Source organism: Alnus glutinosa, chromosome 2, assembly GCF_958979055.1.
Source record: "Alnus glutinosa chromosome 2, dhAlnGlut1.1, whole genome shotgun sequence".
In the NCBI taxonomy this organism is placed as follows: Eukaryota; Viridiplantae; Streptophyta; class Magnoliopsida; order Fagales; family Betulaceae; genus Alnus; species Alnus glutinosa.
The window spans coordinates 29,232,766-29,252,828 of record NC_084887.1 but is presented as its reverse complement, the minus strand read 5'-3'; the positions used below and the strand labels follow the sequence as shown (position 1 = coordinate 29,252,828).

General features: G+C 36.4%; 2 protein-coding genes across 2 annotated transcripts; both read right to left on the bottom strand.

Moving 5' to 3' along the window:
- Positions 1-706: 706 nt before the first annotated feature.
- Positions 707-2,419, bottom strand: LOC133859279 (uncharacterized). Its single transcript, XM_062294618.1, has 2 exons — positions 1,005-2,419; positions 707-881 (listed from the first exon to the last, which is right to left on the bottom strand). Exon 1 carries the CDS (start codon positions 1,908-1,910, stop codon positions 1,203-1,205), a length of 708 nt encoding a protein of 235 aa, XP_062150602.1. The 5' UTR covers positions 1,911-2,419; the 3' UTR covers positions 707-881; positions 1,005-1,202.
- A 4,438-nt stretch (positions 2,420-6,857) lies between these two features.
- LOC133859277 (PR5-like receptor kinase) lies at positions 6,858-17,104 on the bottom strand. The gene is made up of 2 exons (XM_062294617.1): positions 16,410-17,104; positions 6,858-8,200 (listed from the first exon to the last, which is right to left on the bottom strand). Exons 1-2 carry the CDS (start codon positions 17,023-17,025, stop codon positions 7,059-7,061), a joined length of 1,758 nt encoding a protein of 585 aa, XP_062150601.1. The 5' UTR covers positions 17,026-17,104; the 3' UTR covers positions 6,858-7,058.
- Positions 17,105-20,063: the final 2,959 nt, after the last annotated feature.

The following is a 20,063-nucleotide window of genomic DNA, read 5'->3' as shown; positions in this document are numbered from 1 at the left end:
TATATAAGTACATAAACCAAACGACAAACAAACAAAAAGAAAACTGGCAACCCCTACAACAACAGAAGGAGGATAATCTTTTCCGCTAACAATAGGAATCAAGAAGGGAGGAAGATCAATGGGAATGCAGTCAAAAAAATATCTAGCAGCGGCCTAATGTGCTGCAATATTGTTGACACTGAACTTTGCACTTCTACCAGCTTTCTTAGCATTTCAAGAGGAAGAGGTTGAGATAATGAATGAGATCCACCATACTTAAGCGGAGATGTACATTTGGTTCTAGTACAACAAATTAACATGGGAGTTCTCCCTGTCCGTAACAAGGGAAAAGGATTGTAAAAGAAGAAGAAAAGGGCTCTCATCGTGCATGTGTGTGTAGTTGAAAAAACTAACTTTTCCTGATTTGGCAAGACTGAGAGAAACAAAGCAAAACCTTGTTAGAAAATGAGTAGATATCAAGGTAACTGGAATCAATCATGCACAGCCAGAAAGCTTTCTTAAAGAAATATACAGGAAATATAAGATGGGACAACCCTGAAGCAAGGGACCTGCATGTTGTCACATGATTTAAGTCTCTCCCAACCACCCATCCTTTCATGTGTCTGTCTCTTTGATTCTAGGATTATGATATAAGCATCTTTCAATAGGCTTTACAACTTTCATGCATGTTAAACTTAATAATAAATATTTAGGGAATTTATCTTGAAAAAAAAAAAGAGTCATTATTATTAATACATCAATCATCAGTTCATACAAAGTACAATACTAGAAAACAAATCAATATTATTTCATAATCTCTCTCCAAATCAAAATTTAATAACATTTGAAACACTCCTCATCGCATACAACCAACCACCTAATCTTCGTCCTTTTCGCTCTTTCTGTAAAGAGTAAACAGATAAGGCCCAAGGGCAACAAAAATCAAAGTACGTGCACCATGTGTGAGCAAAGACCAAAAGCTTATAAAGAAGAACAGCATGGGACAGCCATGAAAGCAACGGTACCTGTCATTTTGTGCTCCAAAGCATGTGCCCTTGAATAATGCCATTCCTTGTCCCCTCCACAATCCACCTCTTTATTTCTGTCTTTTTCATACCCCATTAATTCCAGATATATTTAAATTTCTTAATCCAATGACATATCAAGAAACATATGGTAAAAATTGAAATGATAATCAAAATCATTAGATCAGCAAAAGTTAATCACTTCTTCTTGTTCTTATCTTTGCCACTGGATGAGAAGATTGAGCCTAACCCAAATAAATTCGCTGAAGGAACATTCAATACAGGACTAATCCGAACACCATTCCCATACGATCCATGAGTACCCTTCTTCAATGGAGGCTTTGGATAACCCGTGGATGCCGAAGATTGTGATGCTTTCATTGATGCATGCTTTTGAGAACTCTGCCTAGAATTAACTGCCGACCCAGTTGAATTGCTCCGCGACAAAAGCGGTGGCAAAGGGCATAAGCTCCTCCCATATCCACTCCCACAGCTACTGCTCCGCGTGAACCGCCAAAAAGACTTGGAATTTTCTTTGGAGCTCTCTTGCTTTGAACTTTTGCCGCTAGTAGTACGTGGCAGTGGCAGTGGCAATGGTGGATGATGAGAGCTGCCACATTGATGATCCATTTGCTTTGCGGTAGTGATCACCTTTTTCTTGATTTGGGTAGGAAGAATTTTCCCATCGGAGAAAAGCTCGTCCGCAGACGAAGATTCTTGATCGAAGCCCTCACGATCACGAACACAGAAGTCGAAATCGATGCTCGAATTACTCAAACCGGAGGAGTTTGACCGGAGAGGATGGTGTTCAACAGGGACGATATCGGATTGGCAGAAATCATGAGAAAATGAAATTCTAGGACTCGTACCCATACTCGAACTTTCCGAGAAGAGATCAATAACCATTTCTTGAACCTTAAACAGAGCCAAAATGATTGACAGTTGAAACCCAATACTCTGAATTTAAAAGGGTATCAGAAAAAAACAGATTTGGAGGAAAAAAAAGTTACTGACAAGTTTGACGTTTTATCTGCAACAAAGAAGCAATAAAGATTCAAACCTGACAAAGCCAACAAATTGAAAGTCTCAGCCGTCAAAAAAGAATATCATAAACAACTTTGAATTCTAGAAAACGATTGATCTCCAAGGCTTTGAAAAACATGAAAGTCTTGGAAATTTACGGTCCTAGGAAGAAAAACAGGGGATTAAGGTGAGCGCCAAAGGGTGGGAGAGAAAACTGTGATATGGGTTTGGAGGAGATTGGTAAACTGATCCGGAAAAGATTCAAAAACCCATTTTCATGTGTGTGAGGAAGAAGAAGAAGAAGAAGATAAAACGTGCGGAGAGTTTTGAGCACCAAAAGCCGGGCTCTACCGAGGGAGGACCTGAGATATGTGTAGTTTGACGGGGAAAGTTATTGTGCTACTGCCCTCAAATTGGTAGACATGTTTGCAGTGACGTGGAAGGAGACTATTGACAATGACAAATTTCTTCAAAATAATATATATTGAAAAAAATGTAGAAGTGGTTTACTTTATTTGGAATTAACTTTATGTGACATCAAAATCAACTCAGAGGTTTTTGAAATATGTAAAAAAAAAAAAAAAAAAAAAAAAAAATTATTTATTATAGTCAAATTTCATCCACTAATTTTATAGATTCTGTTAGTGTGACTTTGACTTAAATATAACACATATTATAATTTTATTGGCTCTGACGTGTCACCATAATTCTTAATTCAATGGACAAAATTTGAATGTAAGGAATAAATTACTTTTGGCATATCTCAAGTCTTCAAGGACCTATGAGTTCATTTTGACATCATATAGAAATAATTGCAAATCAAGTAAACCAAAAGGACTAGTTTTACATTTTTCTATACCTATATATATATAGGAAAAATACACCTACCTCCTCAAACTAACACACCATTGTTAATGTGTCCCACAAACTACCAATTGTGTCAATGTCCCCCTAACCTACTAAAAAATGTCATAGTTCCATTAAAGTCAACAAAAAGACAAAAATAACCTTACAAAAATTTCAATAAGACAAATATATTCTTATAAATTCCAAAAAAAAATTAAATAACAAAGGAATTTTTTTTTTTGTTTGAAAGATTGAAAAAAAAAAATTCTTAAAAAAAAAAGAGAAAAATAAAAATCCAAGGAGTGGCCCAAACTAAAAATGATATAAAAAAAAATTCTTACAAAAAGGAATTAATGAAAAACCTTGGTTTTCTTTTACTTTTTTCATTTTTTTTTTAAAAAAAAAAAGTTAATTTTTTGTTTTTTTTTTCCTTTGTTTTTATATAATTTTAAGAATTTTCATGATTTTATGAATAATATTTTTGTCATCGGTAGAAACATTGACATTTTTTTATAATTAAGAAGTGACATTGACACAATTGATAGTTTAGATACCATATTAACATTTGGGTAATAATTTTTTTTTTCTGCATGAAAATGAAAATTAACAAATTAAATAAAGTTTGTGTTAGCGGTAGGGACGCGCGAGACCCTAAAATATTTGCGTGCCGCCCTTCCACTTTTGGAATTCCTGAGATGTTTAATAAAAGTCAGATTAAAGAAAGTTGGGGCCCGCCAACAAATTACACACAAATAATATGTACGAATTTATCTAAAAAATAATATATATATATATATATATATATATATATATATATATATATATAATAATATATATGTACGAATTTGAAACCATTTTTATTAAAACCACACTGGGCCAATTGATTGAATAGATTAAACGCCTTAATTAGTCCAGTCCCCTCAATGAGTGATTTAGCATCGATCTATATAATATTTTCATAATTTATTCATTTAATGTGTGAGTTAGGACCAATTCTTTATATTTCATTCCCCCAATATAATCATGTAAAAATTTGTTAATTAATGCTTTTAGGGAGTTCTAATTATCTATGATTAGTATTTTGTGATTTTGACCAACACATTTCTTAGTCGTGACACCCTTAAAGGTAATTTTTTTACTTTATTTTATAGATCTATTAATAAATTTTTATTTGCAAAACAAATGCCTTTTAAAATATGTATGACGTCATGATCCAACCCAGGTTGCTAATTTGATTAAATTAATCTCTAAACAAAATGATATTTGACCACCCCATGACATAATTAAAAAAGAAAAAAGAAAAAAAAAAAGTAAAGTTAGTTAGTAGTTGTGTCATGAAGTGGTCAAATATAATTTCTCAAACCTTAAATCCCTCACTTCTTCAATTCTCTTTAAAATTGGTCTCAAATACCGAATTTTTAAATTAAACCCATTCCCTTCAATTTCCTAAAGGGTAGTCGGGTTACTTTCCGGTTAAGGGGTGGTCCATACACCCTCACAACCTCTTTTAAGGATGGTTTAACCATCTACAAGTAAGAAGGTTGTCCGAGCCACCCCGAAAACTTTATAAAGGGGTGGGCAGGCCATTCTCCTATGTTAGGAGTGGTCTAACCACTCTCGTAATGTCTTTTAGGGGTGGCTAAACCCCCACCCCCCACCTTAACCCCATCCTAGATGAGATCCAGATAGTAGAGAGGAGAGAGCCACCCCCTTTCACACCTTTATTTTTTTTAAGTATTTTTTTTTTTTTTTTGTTAATATCAAGTAATTGAGATATCGTTTTGTACATGTGACAATATTTTATTTAGCTTACAATGCTTTTTATACACTTGACGAAAATTCCGTTAGGATTTTGGACGGTAGATGAGCCAAAAATATCAAATTGATAATTAAACTTGTAACATACACATTAAAAATAAAATCCTAGGATTTGTATTGGTTTGTGACGTTTGTCCCTTTTTAATAAAGAAAATGACCTAACTCATCAATGTTGACCCACAAGGCTACACAATTCTGAGTCATAGCAAATTAACTTAGCATTGAATTAATTGAGCAACAATCGGTTGTATATACTATAAATGACAAGTGGGTGGCAATTGCACCGTAAAAGACTTCTTCACCTTCCTTCTAGTAAAATAATAATGGCCTTGTACAATACGCTAATATTGATTGCCAGTCGATGACGGATATATAGGTGAAAATCATTATTAATTTAATTAGATGTTTTTAATTTCTTGATCTTAACCTGGTACGGTGTTGGGTGCACAATGCACGTACATGGGGAGTGATTGTTGTACACCAAGTGTACAACAATCATACAACACCCCTTCACAAGGGGTGGGCCCCATACATTGTGGGACCCACCCCTTGTGAAGGGGTGTTGTATGATTGTTGTACACTTGGTGTACAACAATCATTATTCCACATACATACATGTGTTAGGTGGGGTTACGTACATGAGAGTAAGTTAGCAACACCTTTGTTTTTGTTTTTTGTTTTTTGTTTTAATTTATTATTATTATTGTTAATATTATTTTATCGTTGAAAAGATGTAATATCCCATTTCTTACTAAAATAATTAAGGCTTTTTGGATACTTGGAAATGTAACGTGTTAGTAATGGAATGCAATGCAGTTCCCGTTCTCTAATTAAATACTAAAGTGATTAAAACATCCACAATTCCGTTCTCTAATTAAACATAAGGAAATCGCTGATGGAAATAAACAATATACACTGATACGGCCTATTCTAGAATTACGCTCACTCACGAGTGTGGGCTTAAACTCTAGCTTTCTTAATTTTGGGAGGATAATATTGGAATTTAAACAAAGAGTTAACCATGAACGAGTATATTAGAAGTTCAAGAATTTGAGCTATAGTTGAAGATTATCACCTAATTATCGTAAAAGGCTGTGACCTAATTATAGTTGAAGACTATCATCTACTCACAGTTAAAAACAGTTAAAATCTATCGCCCTAGTCATAGTTAAAGACTGTGATCGATCTAACTACATTTGAAGTCTATCACCTAACCTGTTGTATTGTAAACATTATTCATAAAAATAATTAGGGCAAAATGTAGCATTTTGAGTTTTATCTTGTGGATGGAAGTACCGATCCACATAAAACTCTTGTATCGATCTATTTGATTATTCAGCACTTTATCTTCAATTTCTTTTAGGTTTATGCTTTCTTTCAAACCCCTAGCTCTTTCTAATGTTTTTTTCAAACCCCTAGCTGTGATTCTCTCAAGAGAAAGTATATTTGTGCTTTAACGTTCCTTTACGGGTAAGGGTCTGCAAATTAAGTATCGAATCCATATATATAGAGAAGTTGCAATATATTATATATATACCTGCAGCCAACTTGGACTTCCGAGCATCTTCAAACTTTCCATATATAATATATATGTATATATATATGTTCTCTTTTTGATAACTTGAAAGCTAAGACTGCCTTTGCTTTCATGTGGTTTAGATAAACCTACAAGAAAAGCTTGAAGGAAATCTTTACCATTCGGATGCGTGGTTGCGCTGTCCGCATCAAGTTTTGAGTCACGATGCAAACATAAATTTCTAGAATTTACTTCTTCATAGAATTTAATTATAATTCTATTAAGTAAGGAGGGGTTTAACTGTATACGTAAGAGAGAGTGTTCAATGTCATGACATTTGACTTGCTCTTTACGTGGATACGGATCTTCTCCATTTTAAAACGTCAAGATTTGAAATTGGTGTGTCTAATGGCCGGAGTAAATATATAATTTCATATTATTTAAATTTTTAAACAACATGTTAACATTGACTTTATATAAACCGTTTGATATACCAATTTTAATTTAAATCATGTCCATAAAATAGATATTATCCATTTCGTTTGAAATGGAGAGGATCACAATTCCCTCTTACATGCATGTATGTATTCCTGCATCAACATTGCTTTTGCACAAAGCCTATATGGAAGATTAAGCCTAGCTAGCAATCAACAATTAAAGTCTTTTCTCAAATTTTATTTCTTCAAAAAAGTCCTCGACATAGATTATGAAGTTCACAAAGCTCTTCTAACCCTTCCTCAATTTTACTCATCCATTCCAAACAGTTTGCTTTTCCACCACTCTTCGAGAAGACAACTCAACACAAATCCTTTATTTAAAATTTTTAAATCCTATGATACAATTTTAACCGTTTAAAATGTTGGATTCTGTGACTGTGAACTTGTGGAAGAATCTTGAGGTGACCTCATAGGTGAATGCATGACAGGCTTTGGTGGAAATTGTAAGGATTGAAGGCTACCTTCTAACATCTCGATCACCTTACCCATTGATGGCCGATCTGAAGGACTGGTTTGAGTGCACCATAAACTCACCATTACCATTTTTTTTATTGTATTGTCTTCTTCTTCCTCTGTTATATCTCCCAAAGTTACAAAACTCTCACCCTGTTCAAGTTTGTTATAAATCCCATGTGGAAAATATGTCTCGCTGGTTTGAGAGAGTTCATTATCAAATTCTTTTCTTGCTCCAACCATTTCTAAAACCAACATTCCGTAGCTGTAGACATCAGACTTGTGGGAAACCCCACCAAAGTACCGACTAAAGACTTCTGGTGCAATATATCCTGCAGTCCCTCTCATGCCCGTCATTGAAACAATGCTCTCTTTTGTTTTGCATAGTTTAGCAAGGCCAAAATCAGAGATTTTTGGGCACAAATCCTCATCCAAAAGTATATTGTGTGGTTTTATGTCAAAATGTAGGATCCTTGTGTTACATCCACGGTGCAAGTATTCTAGTCCTCGAGCAATGCCAACTGCAATTTGGAACATAGAGTTGCTGTCCAAGTGATGATTTGTACTTGGATGTCCTTTATCATATATGAACTTATCAAGAGATCTATTTGGCATGAATTCATAGATTAGAGCTCTTTTAGTCTTCTCGTAGCAAAAACCTAGAAGAGTGACTATATTAACATGGGATGTTCTACTAATGCTAGCCACTTCGTTGATAAATTCTTCTCCATTACCTTTGGACGCGCTCAGGATTTTCACTGCCACCATACGCCCATCAGGTAGCTTCCCTTTGTATACAACACCGTATCCTCCTTGTCCTACTTTTTCTTTGAATGAGTTGGTCAATTTCTTCACATCTGAATAAGTATATCGCTTTGGGGCTATTGATCCGTACTTCTTTACGAATTCCTCATTAGTGATTTGAAAGTTATTTGCACCACTTTTACAGCAGACCATTGCGTTACTTGAGAAGTGCCTTCTCTTAAGGCTGTAGATAATCATAAAAGAGATTACTACAATCCCAGCCACAGCTCCAGAAATGCCTGCTTGCAAAGAATAGTCTTAATTAGTCATGTATTTCAATATTAGAGCACTGAAAGAAGAAAAGAAATAAAATAATGTATTGCAGAAATGGTATTCTCTTCTGAAACATACCAAAAGATATATAATGCCTATTCATTATATGTTAGAGCAAGCAAGAAAGAAAGAAAGAAAGAATTCATCAAAAAAAAAAAAGCAAGAAAGAAAGAAACTAGAATAGCTTTTGTACAATATTGATCCTCATACCAAATACAATTTTCAGCAACGGATTGACCTTCGATTCTGCAAAAAGAACACAAAGTTAGAGTTCTCCCTTTTTTTTTTTTGGTACTTACATGACGATCACATTGTTACGACTAAAAATGAGTGTGGGAAGAGAGGTCATGAAAGTATAAAAGAAAAAAAAAAAAAAAAATTAGAGAGAAGTACACATACCTTTTCAAACTAGCACTCTATTGTTATTAATGTGCCCTCCAAAGTCCTAAACTATCAATAGTATCAATGTCCCCCCCTTTATAACTACAAAAAAATGTCAATATCCACCTAAAGCCAACAAGACGATAAAAATAACCCTATAAAAGTTTCAAGACAAATATATCTTTATAAATTCGGTAAAAAAAAACTAAATATATATATATTTTAATTTTTTTTTTTAAAAAAAAAAGAAAAGAGAAAATTCAAGGGGTGCCCTGAACTGAAATTATATTAAACAAAATCTTTAATTTTAATAACTTTTTTAAAAAATAATTTTTTGTATTTAAGAATTTTTATAATTTTATAAAGAATATTTTTGTCATTGTGGGGCACATTAACATTGTTTAATAGTTTAAGGGGCTACATTGACACAATTGGTAGTTTGAGAGACACGTTAACAATTGGATGGTAGTTTAAGAAGGGCATGTGTACTTTTCCCAAAAAATTATGTAGAAATTAGAATTCTCATGAAGGATGTGCATGTGAACCTTACTTATAGAATAGGAGTTTGAATTCACTGTTTTTTTATAAATTAATTAAATTTTTTTTAGATGAATCAAAACTTTTATATATAAGCAAGAACACAACATAACTACCCTTCAGTAAAAACTGGAACTAGTCCAAGAAACTAGGACACCACTTCTGCATTAACAAAGCAGAACACAGAAGCACCTAAAAAGTAGCAAATAGAAGCTACAAAACACAGAAACTAAAAAACTGCAGCAAACAATGAAGCAAGCTGTTACACAGCAACTACAATACAAAGTAGCTGCAAAAACCCCCAGCCACCAAACACAATAAACACTTCAAATTAACAATTGCAACAAGGAATGCAAATTCCATCTATACACAAGACTTAAGTCTTTGGACAAGTTCTTAAATTTAAACAAGACGACAACAAGAATTGCAACCCGGCCCTGACCAACAAGTACAGACATTGATTCTTATATCCTGTTGAACGAACAGTGTCTTTGCTGGGTATCTTCTGCTTGTTGTAGCTTACAATAGTATCAGGTATAATATTAAGGTCAGATTACAAAACCTCAGCTATGATTGTGAGATTTGAGCCCTGCCACTCGTAGTATGAAGCTAAAGCTAAACCACATCCTTTGCTACATTTGGATTCGGGTATGGAACAGAAAACTGAGACCAATAGCAGAAACCTGAAACCCCAGCTTGGGTTTCATTGGATTGGGAAATTGGAAACTGGTTTCTGATTTGTTAGCAAAATCAAGAACTGGGTATTTGGTGATTGGGGAATGCAGAGAGGAGTTGGATTGACTATGCTCGATGATGCTGACCGTTGACTGGGTGAGTTTTGGGTTTGAAAACGCACATATACGGTTGGCTGGAGATGACGTGGAGGACTGTTGCTTCTGATAGCAGACATGGTTAAGGTTAAACAGAGTTGATCCATGTGTTTATGTTTGATTGTCGTTTTCAGTGTCTGAGCCGACCAGAGAGAGTAATGCATGCACTTATTTCTCATTTTCATCAATATCCAAATGATTTGTCAAATTATAGTAAAAAAAAAAAGTTTCCATGCAAGGGATCGAATTAGTTGAGACACTTTATTTCAAAATAGAACGAAAGGGACATGAATCTTGTAACATAACATAATATACAAGCATCTTAATGTTCTGAAAATTTATGGAGAATTTATTCATAACATGATAGATTGGGTAGGAATGACAATTCCTGTTCGCATGACGTCGCATGTCAAGTTCAAGTTATGTCAAAGCATGCTGTAAATTATATAGCTCAACTCTAACCCGACTCATTTAATTAAATGGATCAGACTCCTTAGCCATAATTCTTTAATTTTGTGTGAGTTCATGGATTGTATAAAAAATTGACAGCCTTAAGATTGGATTGATTCTTAGAAAAAGTTTAGACATCTTTCAAACTCACATTTGAAAATAAAATTTTCTGGTCATTTTATTAACTTTCCGGTTACTTTAAATAGACACTTATAATAGGATAAAATAGAAAACACAATCTAATAAAACTAATGACATCCTAATTGATAACTAAAAATCCTTATTAACTAAAATTTTTCTTCATTACAAATTCTAATCCCCTCCTAATTCATGTAACATTTCACCCCACTTTGAATAAAGGGATAAATATATTTTAACCCCCCAAACTACCACCATTTCTCCAGATGGCCCCCCAAACTACCAATGCTTAGATTCTGGCCCCTCAAACTACCACTTTCTGATTTTTTGGCCCCATCCGTCCATTTATGCCGTCAATTCTAAACAGAAATCCGAAAATACCCCTCCTACACTTTGAAATTCTCATAGTTAAGGGAGGGGTATTTTCGGGATTTTGTCCAATTTCTGTTAGAATTGACGGCATAAATAGACGGATGGGGCCAAAAAATCAGAAAGTTGTAGTTTGGGGGGCCAGAATCTAAGCATTGGTAGTTTGGGGGGCCATCCGGAGAAAGGGTGGTAGTTTGGGGGGCTAAAATATATTTATCCTTTGAATAAACCTTGTCTCCAAGGTCCTAGAAAGACTCTTCATTCCTCGTGGCAGCTGAGGGTTGCTGCCTTCACAATTTGATGAGTCACCGCTGAGACATGAAGAAATGATAAAATAAAAATGAACTAAACAAATCCCAACAATCTTATTCATGTACCCCAGTGGCTTTAGGTCTTGATAGGGTTGAAATTTGAAATAATATGCTTTTGTGGGTGTTTTTATATGATTGTTGATGTTTTAGATGATTGTTTTTCTGGTGGTGATTGGTGTGGGAATATGATTGCTTGTGGAAATGGTGCTTCAACGTGGTGGAATGAGTCGTCGGTGATTTTGATTGTGATGTGTGTTAGGGTCGTACCATTAATATCTAGCTGTTTGGACTTTATCTTTATAAATGTACATTCAGATGCGGATGCAGTTATTTACAATATTTATATTCATATCACTTATGTATATATATATATATATATAATGGGATTGGTCTGACCTTTCTTACCTTTCTCTCTTTTTACAGCCTTGTGGACGGACGAAAGAAGGGAAGTTATAGAACGAGGCAGTGAAGGCTCGCGAAGTAGACAGTAAGCAACAGCTTCTCAACCCCTTAACCTTTCTATTATATTATTAAAGCTAACGCTTGCCCCTATCTCTAAAGGGGCGTAAGCACTTCACTCGCTAGTGGATGGGATTCATTCACTTGCATTTCTACTAGCACTACAAAAAGCTCTGGTCTTAACGCCCTTACTACTGCTGTGTAGCCTTTCCTCAGGTTCGTAGAGTCGGGTTTCCCGTTTACCCACAACAGAGAAACCCCCCCCCCCCCCGCCCCCGCGGCAGGCGGCCACAGTTTATAACGCACTCTTCGCACAACAAATCCACTTTGAAGTTGATTTATTTGATCGGCCAATCGTCGGAATGTGTACGAGATACTATAAGGGCCCATTATCTCAATAGCACCTTTGTCTAAAGCTTCAAATGAGACTTCATATCCGAAACGCAGAAACGATCTGACTAGCAAGTCATTCAAAACTGGATCGAAGAGCCAACATTTATTGAAGAAGCTATAGAGTCAATTACAAAAAATACTAGTTTGAAAGGCTCATTGGAATTGATCCGCTACGAGATTTACATTATACACAACAGAAGCACTAGAAGTACTAAACATAATAGGTATTAGTTAGGTAATGGTTGGAGCAGCAAACTCGAATTCGGCAAGAATCTCACTTTTTGGTAGTACGAAGGGGGAATTGGCCCAAAAATTTGATAGGGGTCAAGACACAGTCGGGCATCAGTGGCTGACTCAAGTGTCCCCTGAACCGCACGAAATGGTCGCCTATTACATGGCTCACTAACTCTGCTTGGGGTGGGGGTACCTATTATTCATCAGCAGTTCGGTGCACCCCTACTCATTTAAAGGATGTTGCTTAATTACGAAAGAAATTCTTTCTTAATCTAGAGAGTTCCCTTTCGTTAAGCGCATCGAGCCAAGAGTGGACATCATCATCATCTGCAGACAAATCCAGATCATGTTTCATCATTAGCTAAGCTAAAGTGGAATAGTATAACCAGCTTTCCGGAAAATGAGACGAAACCCACTTCTACACTAAATACGATATTCCATTTCGGCCCTCACTAGCTCTTCGCTTGGTTGTACAAGAAGCATGCCCGAGGGGGCTACTACGCTCACCGCGCACTTGCATCACCACCTGAGCTTCGCTACCACTTGGCCCAGCTCCTACGCCTACCACGAACTTGAATCATCACGTGGCTGCTAAAGCAAGCTAAGCTTCACACGGCCCTGAGAAAGCCAAAAGCACTGGAGAGCTTTTAGATCCCGCCCTAAAACACCCATTCTCCTAGAGTTCTGAAGTGATCCTCATTCTCACCGCAACCTTCTTAAGTTGAAAGAAAGCCGAAGAAGAATCTCATTTTTTGGTAGTACGAAGGGGAAGCATAATCGTATCTGGCAGTGGTTCTTCGGATCGATCACAGATTTTTGGCCTCGTCGTTTGGCTTCCACTTTAGTTGACCTCTCTTGTTCTCCTCCCCCTTACACAATCGGGTCGATCACAGATGCGTGCAAGGGTCGTACCATCATATGTGCGTGGACTATATCTTTATGAATGTACATGTGGATGCGGATGTTGATGTGGATGAGGATGCAGTTATTTGTAATATTTATATTCATAAATATTACGGATGTAGATATCTAAAATGAGTAATTCTACATGTCATATAGGTGTCCATCAAATAATAATGTGGTTTTTAAAATCACTACTGGGTATGTAATTGATCAAATAGTGAATTTGATCAAATGATGATTTTAAAAGCCACCTCATTATTTAATGGACACTTTATGGACATTTACATCACATGTAGAATTACTCATCTAAAAGTGATATGAATATAAATATTACAAATAACTGCATCCTCGTCCACATCCGCATCCGCATCCGCATGTATATTTAAATAGACATTTACCATAAGATAAGATAAGAAAATAAAAAAGTCAACTAATGATAAATCTAATAGTCCTTATTAACTAAAATTCTAATCCCCTCCTAATTTCCGTAACACTTAATCATCCAATTCCAACTAAAAAATTCAGTTATGGTTGTCCAATTCAAGCCCTGAGGAGGTGGAGACGGGATAACAGATTTTCATAAAGAGAATGGAAACTGCCTTGTAAGATGTGGGGTATCTTTGACAACCTTCTCAGCAATCTTCTTTGAACGAGAAAACATCATTATTCAGTTGAAAAAAATTAAGCAATATCAAGTTCGTTTGACATTGCCTTTTAGTTTTACTTTTGGCTTTTTAACAAAATAAATAAATAAATAAATAAAAGCATTAACAAAACGTTCAAAATATAAAATATTTACAAAACACTCAAAATTGTTTTCAGCTTTAGAGAATTATATGATGACATGATATGAAAGAGAAAAAAGAAGAAGAAAGAAAGCAGCTGAAGCGAAGAGAGAAGCGATGAAGTGTTAGGGGGTCTTTTATATATGTATATTTAAGTATATTTGGATGTGTTACAATAGTTTGTATTTCTAGAGAGGCTAGAGTGATGAACAAGAAACCTTAGAATAAGTAAGGTATTGAATAAACCTACAAGAAAACTGAATAATATAAAATATTTTAACATCCCTCCTCAATTCACGATGTAAAAGAAAGGAAATTTTTGCTGGGCTAAATTTGGTGTGGACAACACTAAAATCTGAGCGTGAGCTTGGCCTTTAAAATCGATGATGAATATGATCATGATCATTTGTGGCACGAGAGATAAGTTGTTCGTGAACTAAGATAGGAAAGGATCCAGTGTGATGCGAGCAATGTTGCGCAAGTAAGCTTGCTTGTGGGAGGCTGTCGGGGGAGGTTGTTGGAGTTGGCTAAAGGAAGGTTGCTTGAGATGGCCGGAGGATTGCGGGAAGTGGTCAAAAGGCTGCCAAAAATGGCTGGAAGACTGCTGGAAAGTGGCCAGAAGGTGTTGAAAAGTTGTCGGATGGCTATCAAAAAGTGGTCGGAGGAGTACTGTGGGAAGGTGGTTGGAGGGCTAACGGGCAGTCCAGAAGGTTGCCAAAAGTCCTCGAAGGTGGTGGTCGGATGAGGCCCTGGAGGCGGGGACCAGAGGAACGCCGAAGAAGTCGCCAGAGGCGATGACTAGAGGTGTGCGGTTAGTGGCGATGGGAGCATCAGCTGCTGAATATGGCATGGGACGTCTTAGGAGTGCTTGCGGTGAAAGGCCGTGAATAATTGAAGGGGTGATCGGTGAAGATGTGTCAGTGAACTACTGAAGGAGATGTCAGCGAAAAGTGCCAGTGATCGACCAAAGGAGACGCGTCAAAGCTTGGCTGTGAACACGTGGCGGTGGTGATGGGCTGGCTTGGGTCGGATGAGTGGCGATGGGCCGGCTTGGACTGTTGTGCGGAATTGGTTGGCCTAGATTTGAATCGGGCTAAACTCGGTGGGCAGGGTCATTGAATGGGATGAATCGTATGGACTGTGAAGACCTGAGATGAACCGGGTTTAACCGGCAATTTGGGTTGAAGATGGGCCATGGGTCGAGTTGACGGACCAGATCAACTGGATTCGTGGAATGCACGTGGAAGACGCGCTTGGCAAGGACGAGTTGGGATAGTTGTTGGAGTGTGGGCACATGAATATGACACGCAAAAGCATGTGTCGTCGATTGGGAGAAATTTTTGACACATGGAAGCACGTGATGCTCAGGGACGACGTGTGGCTAGAGCAGCAGAAGACTCTTGTCGCGCATGAAGGCGCGTGGCAGCTCGTACAAGTGTGATCTTGGCGGATCTATCGAATAGCGCGACCAGCAAGTTGATTGAACGACTATGGTGGCGCGTGGTCGAAGGATCAGATCCTTTAGGCGGCGAGTGGGGGGCGCATGCAGCAATCGTTGGTGATAGGTCTTCAATAGATTGACATATATGTTCCTCGCAAACCTGATTCTAGTTTTAAAATTCCAAAATCTAGTTTGAGGAAGGCTGGGAACAGACTCACAACGATGGTGGCGGCGCATGGCACATGTGAATGTCAGCGAGATCATTGGAGAACACACCAAAAAAAGACACTAGGAAAACATCAAAGATATTTATTGAAGGACACCAAGAAGTGACTTTGATATCATATAGAAATATACGATGGGATGATACGAAAGAGAAAAGAGAGAGCGGAAGAGAAACGATAAAGTGTTAGGGTTACATTTTGTATATTGAAGTATATATTAATATGTTACAAAAGTTTATATTTATAGAGATGTTAGAAGTGGTAAATAAAAAATCCTAAATTAAGTAAGGTAGGAAATAAACTTACAAAGAAATTGAATAATACTAAATATTCTAACAACCTTTATGTCAAATGATAACACAAAAGCAAACAACACTTTCTAAAAAGCGTTCATCGTTTTGTCTACATATATGCCAGTTATGCTTTTTGGTCTTAAAAAAAAAAAAATACTATTTAGTAGACTATTATACAACTATAATATAACTAAGATCATGTGATAATGTAAATCAACTTTTAATTTTTCTTTATACAAGCCCTTACTATTCAAATATTAACTTTCATTGCCACATGATACCATTAGATAACAATCATATAGAAGTTTATTAAATAGTATTTCTCAAAACAAAAATTCCATTATGCGTGGTTTTTGGTCTTCCAAATCGGTTATTTAAAAAAAGCAAATAATTAAAAAAAAAATAAAATCATAACGAAATTTGTCACCTTTGCCTGGTATATACACCAAACCACTCCCTTGGCTGAAATACACACCCGGGTTGTAACTCTGCAGCAACGTCGTACTAAGGCCCGTCTCCGCCGCAAGCGATACCAGAGTGTCACCCGGCCGAAGCGGGTAAGTAATAAACAGCCCGTATTCCGTCGAAACAGAGCTGCCCCCACACGAACATGTCACCGGCACCTTCAAACTCGCACCCACGGGTATATTAGTGGCGGCATAGCTATTATTCGCCTCCAACGACTCGTACGTGGTCAGATTCGCGAAGTACGTCTCCGCCACCTTCATGTACGTGTCCCCCTGGATAACCGTGTAATAAAACAGGTGACCCAGATACTCTCCATTGATGCAGTTACATGGGAAAGGAACATTGATTCTTATATCCTGCTGAACGCTGTGTTTGTTGGGTATCTTCTGCTTGTTGTAGCTTACGATTGTATCAGGGTCAGATTGCAAAACCTCGGCTATGAAGGTGAGATTTGAGCCCTTCCACACGTAGTATGAAGCTAAAGCTAAATCACATCCCTTGCTACATTTGGATTCGGCTATGGAACAAAAAACAGAGAGCAAGACCGAAATCAAAATCCCCAACTTGGGTTTCATTGGATTGGGAAATTGGAAACTGGGTTCTGAAATGTTAGGCAAAATCAAGAACTGGGTCTTTGAATATATATATGCTTGATGATGTTGAACGTTGACCGGGTGAGTTTTGGGGTTTAAAAAGGGAAATTTGTTAGGTGCAGAACTACTCACGTGAATGAGACCCAATAGTATGTGTGTACTAGCAAACTTCTGTCAAAGTCTTGGCATAAAAGGTTATTTTCTGCCCTCCAATAATAACATGCCAAGTCAGTTTAGTACACCAAAAAATTATAGGCCGAAAACACCCGGTCGCACCTAGGAGAATGAGCCTTCGTCCCCACCAACCAAGAAAAAAATTCCAAAAAATAACAACGAAAAAATAAAGAACAAAAAAGTCAACAAAATACACCATTGCTTCTTATCCCCTTTCCAGACATCACACCAAGAAAAATTCAAACCTGTAATGGGTATATTAGATTAGTGGACCCTAATCAAAATCCCCAATATTTTTGGTCAATAACTAAATATCCACAAGATTTCGCTTGAAATTCCAATCCAGCGCTGGAGCATGTGCATGGTCGACTTTGTCCAGCACGTGCTGGTACCGCTGCGACACTCTGAAACTCCATCTGGAGATCGCTGTGGCCGGAGAGACTTCATCGCCGCCGGCAATTCCTGCTTCCATTGGATCGGACTCTTACTGTATTATTGTTTTGTGTAGATCTGATTGAGAGAATGTAGATCTTTGGAGTGAGAGTGAGAGATAGTGGGTTGCCGCCAAAGAGAAGCTCAGTCGAAAAAAAATCAAGCTTTCGATTTTTTCTCACGGATTTGGTGTGATTGGGTGTTTTCAACTTATAGTATTTTGATGTGCTATACCAACGTGACATGTTATTATTGGAGGGCAGAAAATAGCCCTTTTATGCTAGTACCGTATAGAAGGGGCTCTCTACTAACTAGTTAGTTAATATATAGGAATAATTGCATCATTGGTCCTTGGAGTTGGCCTAAATTAAAAATCACTCCCTGTGGTACAAAAAGTTTATGGAGGGTCCTATGATAAACTATAATTACAAATCAGTCATCGAACACGTTTCCACCCATCAAGTTAACAGATTCCGTTAGTCAGCCACATCACACTTAATAGGAAGCCGACGTGTGTTAATTACAATAAAAAAAATAGTAAAAATATAAATAAATAAAACTATTTTTTTTTTTTTTAAATACTGAAGATATGGCTGCCAGTTGGGTAGCCACTCCTCTAGGGGCACTACAAAAAAAAAGACCAATTATTGCCGGTTTTTTTTTTTTTTTTTTTTTTTTTTTTTTTTTTTTTTCTAGAGGGTTTCAAAAACCGTCTAAAATTAAATTGTTACTGACGCTTTTCAGAAAAATGTCAGGAATGAAAAAGTTTACAGACGGTTTTCTGTAAAAAAATAAATGACATGTAAAAAAAAATAAATGACAACGTTTTTTTTTTAAAAATCCGTTGTTAAATTTTTTGACGGTTTGGTTCACGGTTTGAATCAAACCGTCTAGAAAAAAAAATTTGTAGACGGTTTAATAACAACCGTTTGGAAAGGTAAATTTCCAGACGGTTAAGACTAAACTGTTTGTAAATTTACCTATACATACGAAAAAATCGTGTCGTCCCCCCGTCTCTCAGAAACTCGATCTCTCTCTCTCTCTCTCTCTCTCTCTCAGAAATGGCCAGCGCTGTCCCCCACTTGTCTCTCCCTCACGCTCGCTCACCGGCCGGTGGAGCCCGTGACTCTCCCCCAAATATTCCTCCCCCTCCCTCGAAAGCCGTCCCTCTCCCCCAAATTTTCCCCCCACCCAAAACCTCCGGCCCCTCTCTCTCTCTCTCTCTCCCTCCGGCCACTCTGTAAGAAGCACTTTTTCAGCATTTTCTCGGTACCCAAACGGTAGAAGTCCATTTTCTTTTGGGTAAGTAGAATTTTCAGGCTTGATTTCTTGAATTTTTTATTTGGGTTGATTGTTGCGAAAATCTTTTTGGGTTGAGGAGGATTTCCGGTAGAGGAACCGAATGGGTGTGAATTTCTTGAATAGCCGAATGGGCATTGTAAATCTTTGGGTTTGATTTAAGAGAAACTGAATAGGTATTAACTGAATTAAGTTGGATTTTTTTTTTTGTTGTTGTTGTTGGTATATATATTCTGGGTAAATCACAGTTGACCGATGCATGCATGTTGGAAGTTTTGATTTTTTTTTTTCTTTATTTTTTTATTTCCTGCTAATCTTTCTGTCTTTTTTCTTTTCTGTTTTGTTGTCTCTCTAGTGTCCTAGTTATGGTGGTTAATGTTCCCAATGGGATAGCTCAATTGGCTGGATACCACGCATCAAGAAGCGGAGGTTACTAGTTTGAATCCTCTCTCTTCCTCTTGTGTGGACATGTAAAAAAAAAAAGAAAAGAAAGAAAAGTTATGGTTGTTAACTATGATTATTCTTCAAAATTGTAAGCAAGTAGATAAGAAGAAAGAAAAAAAAATGTTTACATGCTTTGTTTAGTTTATGCTAAAACTGATGAAATACAATGAAATTGTAGAATTGCATTGATGTCTCCTTTTATTTTTTTAATTTTTATTTAATGCAGATTTGTGTTATATTTGGATGAAAGAGTTACGTTATATAAATTACGGAGCTCTCTAAATTATTACACCTTATTACGTCACCATAATTAGAATTTTTTTTTAAAAAAAAAATGTGTGATGTATAGAACATTACCCTTCTCTAATAGGATATCAAAACTAACAAGGATACACAGTCAAGACTAATAACCTCATCATTCATTTTTTAATGAAAAATGCTAGACTAATAATGTTTTAACAAGGTTATGTCAGTATTGTTGTAAAATTATTGTATAAGAGTTGCACAAATAATATATCTCTATAACTTTTTTATAACTTGTTGATTTGAGGGTGTTAATTTATTTTTAGTGGTTGATATAGAGTCAATCATATATTAATACATGTTAGTAAGTTGTAAAAGAGTTGTTTTAAATATATATAACAATATTTTGTGGGTAATTCTATTTCGAT